This window comes from Solanum lycopersicum, chromosome 9 (genome assembly GCF_036512215.1).
Source record: "Solanum lycopersicum chromosome 9, SLM_r2.1".
In the NCBI taxonomy this organism is placed as follows: Eukaryota; Viridiplantae; Streptophyta; class Magnoliopsida; order Solanales; family Solanaceae; genus Solanum; species Solanum lycopersicum.
The window spans coordinates 20,666,827-20,679,656 of record NC_090808.1 but is presented as its reverse complement, the minus strand read 5'-3'; the positions used below and the strand labels follow the sequence as shown (position 1 = coordinate 20,679,656).

General features: G+C 34.1%; 1 protein-coding gene across 1 annotated transcript; it reads right to left on the bottom strand.

Annotated features, from left to right (window-relative positions):
- Positions 1 to 536: 536 nt before the first annotated feature.
- Positions 537 to 1,265, bottom strand: LOC138338422 (uncharacterized). The gene has a single exon (XM_069289381.1). It carries the CDS (start codon positions 1,263 to 1,265, stop codon positions 537 to 539), a length of 729 nt encoding a protein of 242 aa, XP_069145482.1.
- Positions 1,266 to 12,830: the final 11,565 nt, after the last annotated feature.

Here is a 12,830-nt window from a genome sequence, read left to right as displayed (position 1 = left end):
TCATAAAAGCTGCAAGTGCATTAGTCAATCCAAAAGACATAACTAAAAATTCATAGTGCCCATAACGAGTCCTAAATGCCTTTCTTTGGAATATCTCCAGGACTAATCTTCAATTGTTGATATCTGAATCTTAAATAAACTTTAGAGAAGACTGATGCACCTTGCAATTGATAAAAAAGATCATATATTCTAGGCAAGGGGTACCTATTCCGAATAGTGAGCTTATTCAATTATCAGTACTCTATACACATCCTCGTGCTACCATCTTTCTTCATAATAAATAAAACCAGAGCACCCCATGGGGAAGCACTAAGATGAATAAAACCCTTATCAAGAAGCTCTTGGATTTGAGCCTTGAGTTCTCTCAACCCTGTCGGAGCCATGCGTTATGAAAGGATAGAAATGGGGCGAGTACCATGCTCTAAGTCAGTAAAAAAATCTATGTCTCTATACGGAGGCATGCGAGGCAAGTTATTTGGAAAAACTTCATTAACTTCGGACACCACCAAAATAGACCCAATGGATGGAGCTTCAATCTAAATATCCCTAACATGAGCCAAATAAGCTAAACAACCCTGATCTACTAGTTTACTAGCCCGGACGGAGGATATTATCTCAGCTTGCTTAGGCTTCTCCACCCCTTCCCGCTCTAATTTTTCCTTTCCTGGAATTTCTAGAGTCACCGACTTAGTATTACAATTAAGCACAACATAGTTGGGAGACAACCAAGTCATGCCTAAGATAATATCAAAATCATCAATATCCAAAATCACCAAATCACCCCAAGTTTGAAGTCCCATAAACAAATTAAGGAAAGCATGATAGACATCAGTGACTATGACTGACTCTCCAACCGGTGTAGAAACATGTATATGTGCATCAAGAACATCACATAGTATCTCAAAATTAGAGGCAAAACTTATAGACACATAAAAATAGGTAGAACCTGGATCAAACAAAACATTAGTCATCCGATCATAGAAGAAAATAGTAAATGTGATCATTGCATCAGACGCCTCTACTTCATTTTTGCCTGGAAAGGCATAGCAATGTGCTCGCTCATCCACACTAGCCGCCTCTCTGCCAGGTTGCGCATTACCCTTACCTCTGTTATCATTTCCTCTGCCTCCACAGCTGCCTATTTTATTTCCTCCTTCACCAATTTGTTGACATCCTTTACCATTATTACTGTTTCTCGCGGGTACAATTGCTGGAGAAGGTTGTTGTTCGGCCTCGAACACACGCGCTTGTAGACAGTCTTTCATTATGTGTCCAAGTTCCCATTAATTAAAGAAAATGCGGCTGACAGATGGTCTGCTTCCCGCCACATGCACAATACTCTGACAAGATATAAAATTATAAAATAGAGTTCCTGAATAGTTACTTCTAGAGGTGGGCATGGCAGACTAAATTGGCTTGGACGCCAGTGTAGGTCGACCGGATCCTATTGCATAGGAGCCTTGAAATTTTCTAGAATTCTCGGTCCTTTTTGTCAATGCCTTACCTTAGCAGTCTCGCTTCATCCCTCCACTTTCTTGACATAATCAATCACCTTACTAAAATTCTTTCCTTCAGAAGTCATGTGGACTCAGGATCCAAACCTTTACCAAATAACCGAATCCTCTCCTCTTTAGTGGTAACAAACTGTAGCATATTTAGATAATCTTGGAACTTCGCCTCATTAATAGACACAAATACACTACTCTGCTCTAATTCCATGAATTCATCCTTCTTGCGATCTGTCAAAGTTCTTGGCACATATTCCTCTATAAACAAGACATGAAATTGGGTCCACGTAAGTAGAGGTAATATAGAAGACCTACACTCCATATAATCTCTCCACCATTGCTTCTCCTCACCTTGAAGTGGAAAGGATACAAACTCAACCCATGTTGGTGAATAATACCCAATTTATGCTTCCTCTTATAACAATCCAAGATGATCTCATAAGCATCTTTAGTCCAAGAACCAAGAAATACTATAGTCTTGAGCTTCACAAAAATGGTAAACATATCATGCTCATTACCGGTCATCACAGAACCTAACAAATGATAGAGCACCGTTACCTCCAACTTCACTCGTCTTGGGCGCGGTCCTAGCTACTAGAGGATTAGTAGGGGATTTAGTAGGTGGAATCATCCCCGGACCAGCCATACTCTTTCAAAAATAAACATGATTTGTTGAGCTAGCACTGGATCAATGGGAGGATTCCCAATAGCTTCATCCTGCACTTCTTCCTCATTTTCAACCTCCTCAACATTCTCGAACTCAATTTCCTCTTCTATCTCTTTATTATGAACTAGAAAATTGTCATTTGGCACCTCATTCATAGAATGTGCCACTCTCCCATGGCCTCTTCCCTTAACTCTTCATCTCCTCTGCCTCTACCTCGACCATGACCTCTATCTGTGGGTTCCTCAGCTGGAGCATTAATAGGAGCTGCGAGCCTAACGCCACTCTACCTAATTTTAATTATCTGCAGATACAAAAGTGAAAGAAGTTAGATACCAATTTGAATTGACACTTACCAATTAGAATCGAGTTATAGCATGAAAGGAGACAAGAGAAAAAATGGAGATCTCCTAAAGTCCTATAACCTCTCGAAAAAAGTAAAGGCAATCCCCGTACCATTCCATGAGACTTTACTGACTCACTTTGGTATATCGAGATCAACAAACCTAGACTCTTATACCAAATATGTCGCGACCCAAACTGTCATGATTGGCACCTACTCGAACATCTCTGTTGTAGAACAATTATTATCACCCAACTAAAGTGTATAAGCTAAAATCTAAAGCAGTTAAATTACGAAAGTGAGCAAATAACTAAATTAAGTCCCATTACTAATATAAATAGCAACAACTAACTCATAATGTGTAAGATAAAGCTAGAATCTGAAAGTCAATGTTCCAAAACTAGAAATGATATCCAAGTCTATACAAGATAATTATATTGAACTATCTAAGAAATAGTATAAATCTGGAAACGTTGGACATAGATAAGGAGAATTCCATGGCATCCCAAATGAGTGTATCACCCTTAAACTCGAATGATCACTAATCACCTAAGTGAGGTATGTCAATAGTCGCATGAAGTTGCATTGTACTAAAAAAAATAAGAGCAAATGTAGAATCATTACACAACCACAGTGTAATGGTAGGATCACGCGGCTATACCACTAGGGAAACATAAAGAAGCCAACAACATTATAATAACATGCATATATATCAACATATTCAATATCATCATAAGGATAAAATAACACACTTCACATGCTTAATCACATAGTTGGTCCTCTCACATAACCAAACCGAAAATGTTTTAATGTTGAAACATGGCAATTCGATCAAAAAGTTAGCATGCTGGCATATGGCTATCATATCCAACAGTTAGCATGTCAGAATGTGGCAATCTGATCCCAATCACAAGAATGCATCAAGATCACACATTCAAGTCATAATTTCGTGGTATCAATAACCGTATATCTCATATCCACATTTATGATCAATATCTTAACATCCATGCATATACAAATATCATAATAATGAAAGAACAAGTATATATCACACAATCATAGAATTACAACCGTCACCTACCTCAAAAAATGCTTAGAACCCTAAGAAACATGATCCTTCCCTTCACAGTTTCATTCCGCTTATTCGTGGTCTACTAAAAATCAATAATATTTGGAAATTAATAATAAATTGCTAAATTCCCAAAACTTAAACAAATTCATAAACCTTAGGTCAAACACATGACTCCAACTAGCAAAACTAGGTTGTTTCATCCATGAACTCTATCAACAAACCCTTCCCTGTCAATGATGACCCATTCTGAAGTGTTCTACAGATAAAAAAGTGAAATTGGGGAGTGAAAACTTACCTTTGGCCTTGAGAATGGTGCAAATGAGTTGAAATCGCCCAAGGGTCGTTCTTTAGCTCAAAAATTTGAAAAGTTCCAAATAAGGTGGTTTAAGGGTTTTATTTATGAATTAATAACTCACCATTATGCTACAATGACACCTATCCCATGCAGTGGCAGTTTTTGAAGAGGTGAGATCTTATTCGATAAATCCGAAAATCTCATAATTTCAAACCCAGTCTCATCCGCTACAACGACAAGCATCCCGATGTAGTGGTGTCAATGACTTATCTAACCACTCATGCAATAAAATTCACATTTTCGATTGCTACTAGATTTCCCTACACCTTGATGACTCCAAATTCCTCCAAGTCTTGTCAAGGTTGGGAAAATCCTATTACTATGAAAAAGTTTTTCTGGTCCCGATTTTCCCCTGTTTTGCATTTCTGTAACAAAGGAACCCGATCGTTAAACTATAAAAGGTTAAAAGGTCATAATCAATTGAAAACAGTTGTTTAAATAATAATGTAATTTATGAAATTAGTTTCTACTTTTCATTTATTATTTTTGAGAAGTATAACAAGGACTAAAAGAGTAGATAATTTTTTTTCCAGATGATTGAACTTGCTATATGAAAAAAAATAAACATCAATCCTATGAATAACAAATAGTACCTTAAAACTCTGGTTCACAAGTTTAGTAGTTAAGTTCTCGAGCAAATCCTCACAACAACTAATTATTGGAATACAAATTCTCAAGTCAGAAGGCAATTGAAATATAACTTAAAGAATTCATGCTACTATGCACAAATTGATTAATCCGTTGACTGTTTTTCTTTGAGAAAATGGTCAAATGCCTCCTGAAAGTATACCCCGTTTCCAACTACACACTTAAATTTCACGGGTATCCTATCACCTTCCCTGAACTATTCAAAAATGAAACAATTATACCGTTAAAAAGCCATAACCAGATCTATAGTGGCATGTGATTTTCATGCATTTGACATGTGAAGAAGTTATCAAGTATAGGTTTTTTCATTTGTTTATATTCCTTTACTCGTTTTTTTTATTTTTATCCATCCCTTCCATCACCAAATCACTTTCACCATTTTCAACTATACAAAGACATCATAAGTTCATGAAAATTGGGTCTTTGAAGAAGATAGGTGAATAATGAACTGAGTCTTTCAAGAAGATAGGTTAATGATGATTATAGGAATATTTGAACATTGCTTTGAAAATCTAGAAACCAAATTAAAAAAATGAAGGAATAGGGGAGATAGGACGAACATGGAATATTATTATTGCCATTAATGGGGTCACCGAAGCTCTCTATGAAGATGAGGAGTCTTCGATGTCTTCCACATCATCATCGATAATTTCGAAGAGGGAAATCCCGATTCACCAACGATTGATGATTAAATGAGGTTGATAGCAACAATTTCTGAGGTGTAGTTGAGATGTGTTGCCTCGCAAATGAGGTGAAGACACGAACATAAATCGGTCAATATATTTGGGAGGAATGATTTAAGAATCCTTGAACTACATAGAGATTAAGCACTTGATTTTTCTCAAATCAGATCTAAAGTATTTTGAGGTCATATGAATATGTAAATTTATCTACAATTGATTTAGGTTGATTGGTTTTGCAAGAGTTTTACATGAGTTAAAAAAATGTTTGAAATTAAATGACAAATTCATTGGAGATGGCGCTGACAATAATGGCTTAGAGATTGTGAAAGATGAAGATATTTGATTTATATTTATACGGACAAGAAGAAAACAAATAAGAACAAGAAATAATTTAAAATAAATATATTTACTACAAAGAGATATTTAAAACAAAATTTTAATATTGTTTTGGCTGCTTACTCTCTCAAAGAGAGTGAGTTACACTCACTTTGCCAGCTAAGCGTTAAGGGAGGTAATAATTTCAGTTTTATAAAATTCAGCGGGGTGATAGGACCCCCGTAAAGTATGAGTATGTAGGTGGGAATCCGGCTATAGATTTGGGGGGGGGTGGCTTTTGGACATTTTCTCTTTTTCTTTTAAAGAATTCATGCTACTATGCACAAATTGATTAATCCATTGACTATTTTTCTTAAAGTGATCTAGCGAAGAAAATATGTATAAATAAGTTAGAGAGAAAAATGATTAACAAGTTGATATTCATCAAGTTAAACGCAGAATTTCATTTGCTATAGTATTATTAACTTTGCATGTTCTATATTATTAGTAGTTTTACATTTAAAGTTAATCTATAGAGAGAGAAAAAGCAAAGAGAAGTTAACTTTTAGATTGAAACTGATAATCTCTTTTAAATTTAAAATATTAACAAAGTATTGCATACCTATTAATCTATAGAGAGAGTTAATGCAAAGAGAAGTTAACTTTTAGATTGAAAGTGATAATCTTTTTTAAATTTAAAATATTATCAAAGTATTGCATACGTTATTCAGAATCACTGTGTATATTCAGTGGCATTTTCTATATTATTAGTATCTTTACTTTCATTTGGAAGACTATTACAGAGTATGTTCATATTAATGTCTAACTTTATTCTTTAATCATATTGAGTAATATAAAATTCATCCATGACTAAAGGAGTTAATGTATTCTATGCATGATTAAGCTAAAAGTAAAGAAAATAACAAAAGTACTTTGGTCAATAAATAAAAATTACTTACTTTAGTTGAAAATAAGCAATGTACATGTGAAAGTAGATATATGAAGTCAAATATACCTAAGACATAAGATGATCATTGGTCAAACATTAATGAGAAACAAAATCCACACTACTCAAACAACCATTTTCATGAGAAATGAACAATGCTAATATATTCATATTAGAAAAGTCATAATTACTATATTCATGAATATGAGTACAATAACACTTAAGTTCAGGAGCATACAAATAAAAAACTGAAATAGTTGCTTTTATCTACTTAATTAAAATCAGAATGAGATATCCTTACTAGAAACAACCACAATTTTTTCCCTAACTTTTATTTTCAATCACTTCAAGTCAGGTTCTAGTCAACCAAATACTAAAGATTCAGTTCTATAATGATACCAGTCAAAAAATAGAAGAACATAGAAAATCATAAATGAGTAATTGAAACCTTATAATTGATATTCCCATTTGAAGCAAAACCTTACACGTACAATAAATTTAAAAAATTAAATTCGTGAAATCTATGAAGAGAAGAAATGGATATAAACTAGGGAGTACAATTAGGATAAAAAAAGACCCTAAATTCAAAGTGCCAACTTGCAAGTGAAGTATAAATTTGAGGTAGAAATGAAATTTCTCTTCTATATATACATAAAAGTAAAGGAGGGAATGAAATTAAAAACGGATGGAAGTTAAAAACATTGATATTTTAATTACTGATGACTTGTAAAAGCATTCATAAGTTTTATGGACAACTATTCTAATTGTCGCTAAAAATTATTGTGTTCATGGCCAATATTCATTTGCCACTAGATTTTCACATCAAATATATATATATAAATATATATATATATATATATATATATATATATATATATATATATATATATATATATATATATACATATATATAACTGACAATTTGATTATTGTCACTAATGAATCGTCACTTATCATTTTTATGTGTAGTATCATTTACCACTAAAAATAAACCAAAACAGACCTCCTATGCTTCGTAGGTACACAAAATAACTACGACTAAAAGAATAAGACAGTCAAACCCAAGGAAAAAAGAAGTCAACCGGGCCTTGAACCTACAATAGTAGGATCTGGGCCTCGAACACAAAGTGGTAGAAACAGGCCCTGAACCCAAAATGGTAGAATCTAGACCTCAAAACCGAGGTGATTGAATCTAGGCATCGAACCCAAATCATTAGTCTCAAGTTGGAAATAACGTCCTCAAACCGTAAAACGTCAGCCTAGAGATTAAAATAATATCGGCAAACCACAAATAATCACTACAACCTACGAACTCATAACCTTTCTAACAATAGTGCCAAAGGTGTGTAAATTCGAAGGAGAATCCCATGTCAAGTCACCATGGGACGCTGCCCACCCAAAGGTGTCAACAAAGGGCTCCAATCCAAGTACAACTTAATCTCCAATCGTCGCATAGCATAAACCTCGTGTAACACCTCAGAAGTGCAGAAATAGGGAGACTGATGATAGAAGATATAATCAGCCATGAATTCACTTAAACTAAGGCTATAATCACACTCAATTCTGTTTTTCTTGTCTAAAAGGATCTAGTTTGTCAAAAACGTCAGAGACAAACCAAAGCAACAAAGTTTGGGAGTATAGAAACACTTGTCTATCCTAGGTTAAGGCTGAGAAAGCGAGTAAATTCAAGTAATTCACATAGCATGAACAAAATCAAGCCTTCCAACTAGAAAGGTACAATGCCCAATATAATGTCGATCAAACCTAAAATGTGGTGTCTATGATGAAAATAGGTCTTCACCCATAATTCACATAAATCAACATGAATTTCTCTCATTCAAACTCAATCAAGATAGAAAAGAAGTCGTAGCCTACCTATAGCCGACCGCGCCATCCAACTCTCAAGGCCATACTTTATCCTTTCAAAGATCCTTTGAACTAGGTCTGTTCAAAATTTGGGTTAAACCATTAACACGAACTGATTTTAGGCTTATTGGGCTAACAGTTCGAGTTATTGGGTAATTGGTTTGGGCTCGGTTCACTTAGTTATTTTAATTGGTAATCAGTTCGGGGGTCGAGTAAGGAAGACATAATTTTGGGCTACCTGATACCCCGATAAGACCTCCAAATATTTTTAATACTGATTTTTTCTAATATAACAATACTCAATTTCTCACTTCTCACTTCTCATTTGGGACTAAGGGTTTTTTAAATTTTTGGACTTTAAAAACTTTTCATTCTCACCTCTCCTCTGACCTCTAATTTCTCCATATTCCAATCTCCAAACCAAAAGTTTCTCCAAATTCCAAACTCACACGAGGCGACAACTACTCCAGTCACTCAGGCGAGGAGACAAGGGATGTATATTTTCATTATTCAAACGAAGAACATATATCCATTGTGTTTTTGCATTGATGAGTCTAAAAATCATATTAGGAGGTGGTAATAATATTCATGTTTTTATTCACCAAATAAAGATTTCAATATTTGAGTATCGAATTGGATGAACTGAAGTGCGAAGATGAGTTATTATGAGTAAATGTTTCTCTTGATATAATATCTCTTAGCTCTTTCATTGCTTCAAACTCTATTGCGTACATGTGTGTCTCAAGAATGTACTAAAGAAACAAAAATAGTACAAAAAAAGTCGATTTAAATAAACATGTTCTACATAGCACTCGCTAACTTTTGCACAAGTGAATTTTTTATGTCACAATATGGATGAACAAAACAAAAAGTTCATTTAGTTTTTTTTGTTCGTCGAACTTCAGTTACTCTGAAGTTTTAAGAAGGGCATATTGATTCGTAAAGACTACAACGTACTATTGTTGTATCCTCTGATAGTGTCTATCTATGTTATACTATTTTGTTGTCCAGTCAAATTTAGATATGAATTCAGTGCATTCGTTTACTATATTCTGGTTTAATGTATGATTTTCGTAATGGTGTAGTTCATTTGTAGCACAGTAGCATTGGTTGTCTAATAGGTGAACAATCTCAAATTTCTGAAGTTGGAAGCTTGTCTGATCGACACTTTGAGTCTTATTCCTCTCAGTTCTCACGACTTTTGTAGTCTGAACAGAAGTACTCGGTAGTCATCTCTCCAGTCTTACATTCTCAGTCGCTCACTGCTCACCTCACAAGTAATTTTTTGTACTTTGTAGTTCTTGCTTTAGTAACAACTACTGCCTATTAGTCCAAAGTATGTGAATAATGGTTTAAAACTTCAATGTTTTATAAATGCAAAGGAATAATCACATATCCTTAAATCCAACAAAAATATTAGAAGATCATATTGGTACAGTTAGTTCCTGAACCAACTGTTTATATTACAATTGTAAGATCCCAAAAATGACTTAGGTGAAATAGAGACTAACATGGTTGTCATGATTGTATAAGACCCTAAATTTGTCTATAATGTGTTATTGAGGCAGTATCTAGAGTTTTAGGTGCATTGAAATTCAAACGTCAAGGGACGACTAAGACGTTCGACGACTAAGTCATCTATGCGCCTCATATGTAGTTTTATTTGTTTCCATGTGATTCATGAGATTATGAGGTCCTTAAATGAGTTATTATGGCATATATAAGCAGTGTGTCATGTTTTGTGAAGTTTGAATGTCAAACGTCCAAGAACACATCCATAACGTTTGAAAGGTTTGCCTTGAAATGACCATTTGTATCTAAGCATGTTTCGTCGAGTTTTACGTGTTTGTTTTCGTTGAAATTCATGTGAGAGATCCTAAACTAGTATAGGAACATATTCATTTTAGAAACGTTTGGGAAAACATCCCCAAGGACCATCCAAGGCTCCTTGAGGAAGGACCCTTTAAGAGTGCCCAAATTGTCAAAAACAAGCCCAACCTACGGAGGCAATTGACGCCGAATGGGTCAGTCAACACCACGTACGTGAGGAGGCGTAGGTGGACAATTAGGCGTGGGAGAGGCCAATCAAAAGAGCAAGATCATTCCCATACCACATACCAACAGGACGGTCCGTTTGTTAAGGGATGGGTCGTCGATGGTCATCCGTCTGTGAGGACTACCTTCCTGCGCAGTTCACCGTAATGTTAGGTATTAAGTTGTAAATTCACCCCACATCCAAATTTGATGTTTGGCGGTTCCTAAAGGGTCTTTTGGGTATTTTAAACATGTTTATAAGTCATTAAAACGTAGAAGCATTCATTCTTCAAAAATCAAAATCTAAAATCCCTTAGAAATTCCTTAGAACTCCATTGAAGCCAAACCTTAAGGAAGAGCTTGGATTGGTGATTTGAGTGGTAATTCTTCATCAAATTGGAGGATCAACATCATTGAGGTATGATTTTTTATCCTTGAAACTCTATTCATCAAGGAGCTCCAAATTCAAAGAAGTTTTCTGAAGTTTTCAAAGATGAACTTGTCCAATTTCATGATCTTTCCATGGGTTCTTGCATTAAAGGTTTTTAATCATTAAGCATTGATTATATTGTTTCTAATTATATTATTTTAACTCAACTGACCTATGAACCGATGTAATGGATGAACCCTATTGTTTGACGACTTTATGGGTTACTTGATAGCGACTTAATGTTTATGAATTCTAGTGTAGTGTTCTATGGGCTATTGAATGATGTACGAATTGTATTCAATTGTTGTATAGGTTGTATTAGATTGATAAATATATGTTGAATTGACATAGTTTAAATGAATATTATGATTTAGGCCAAAGTCATCTGCGGCCCCTTAAAGTTGTCCTCATTATTCATTTAGACACCTCAACAAGACTTAATACCTATTAGACACTTTAATATTAACAAATGTCTGTCTATTGAACACAAAATGATAATCAACATAAAAGACATTATGCGTGTAACTCACACGCTGTACTTTAATAAAGTTACCAATAACATTGTGACACGTTGTCAATAACTCAATCTAACCTTATGAAATGAATTTTTAATTTTGAAAGATAAAAATAATTTCAAACCCTAATTAATCTAATCCCCCCTACTGAAACCCTTGTCGTTCTTCTTCTTGCTCTCGATTCTTCCGGTGGACCATCTTTTTTTCTTTTCTTTTTATTACTCTTACAATTTGTATGCATAGCAAAGTAATTTTTGAAATGCTTGTGAAAATTAAATCGACATGAATCTTTTTGAAATTATCAGCGAAGAGAAATCTAAAATATTCAAATTAATTCTATGGAATTTATGATATCATTTTTTCACAATAAACTTATTAGTTTACATTTTAATTTGACTGATAATGTCTGTTTAGAGTGCCAAAAATAGAGATGGACGGAGGACAATAAAGTTTTTTATCAATTAGTATATATATATATATGAAAGAAATGAAATAACAAAGAAAAAGAAATGCAGAAAGTTTGGGCGAAGAAGATTATGGCTGAAGTGGAGTCAATTTCTTTGAAGAAATGTAGAAAGTTTAGGGAAATGCAATAAGTTTAGGGAAGAAGAGTATGGCTGGAAGTGGAGTCAATTATAAAAAAATTAATTTTAAACAATTTTTTTAGTGATTTTAATGTCAAGTGTTTGATAAACCAAAAAAGTACAATTTTTTAAAAATAAATAAAACTAAAATGTTATTTGAATCTATTCACGCGCCTAATAATAAGTGAGGTACACTTATTTTGCCAAATCAACGTTTTGTGTTTAATAGGCACATGTCTTGAACAATTTAGGTGTTCAATAGGTATAAGTCCTAGTTCAGGTGTCTAAGTGAATTATGTGGACAACTTTAAGGGGCAGCAGATGACTTAAGCCTACGATTTATGTATTGAATTGATGTTCATGGCCATGGTAAGGGCCTTATGGTATTGAATTGGATTATTTAGACATGGATTGAAGTGGAGAGAATGGATTGGTGGTATTCTTCCCTAAATGTCTTTATTTTATGCTAATTAGACTTCAATTATGTTTTTATTTGTATGGTCCACTTAACGTGGGCGGTGTTATGTGATTGGCCTTGTCGATGTAACTTTATGTATTATGATGATCATGGCCTTGTCAGCAACTGCCTAGAGTAATATGATGATTTGTGTAGTTGATTATGTGAAGTATGATCATATCTACCTACATGTTGAGTAATACAAAAGTATGTGTTTCTTCTATTGAAGTTTTTAATTGATCATGCTTGACTTTGACTATGTGCTCATATGTGTATTGTTAGAGTTGATGCATGATTGTTCCTACATGATTATATGAGTCTATAATGGTTATCTTGATGATAATATAGTAATGAAGAGGATTACATGAAGATGATAAGGCTCATTCCTAAGTGCTTCAAAGAATGATATG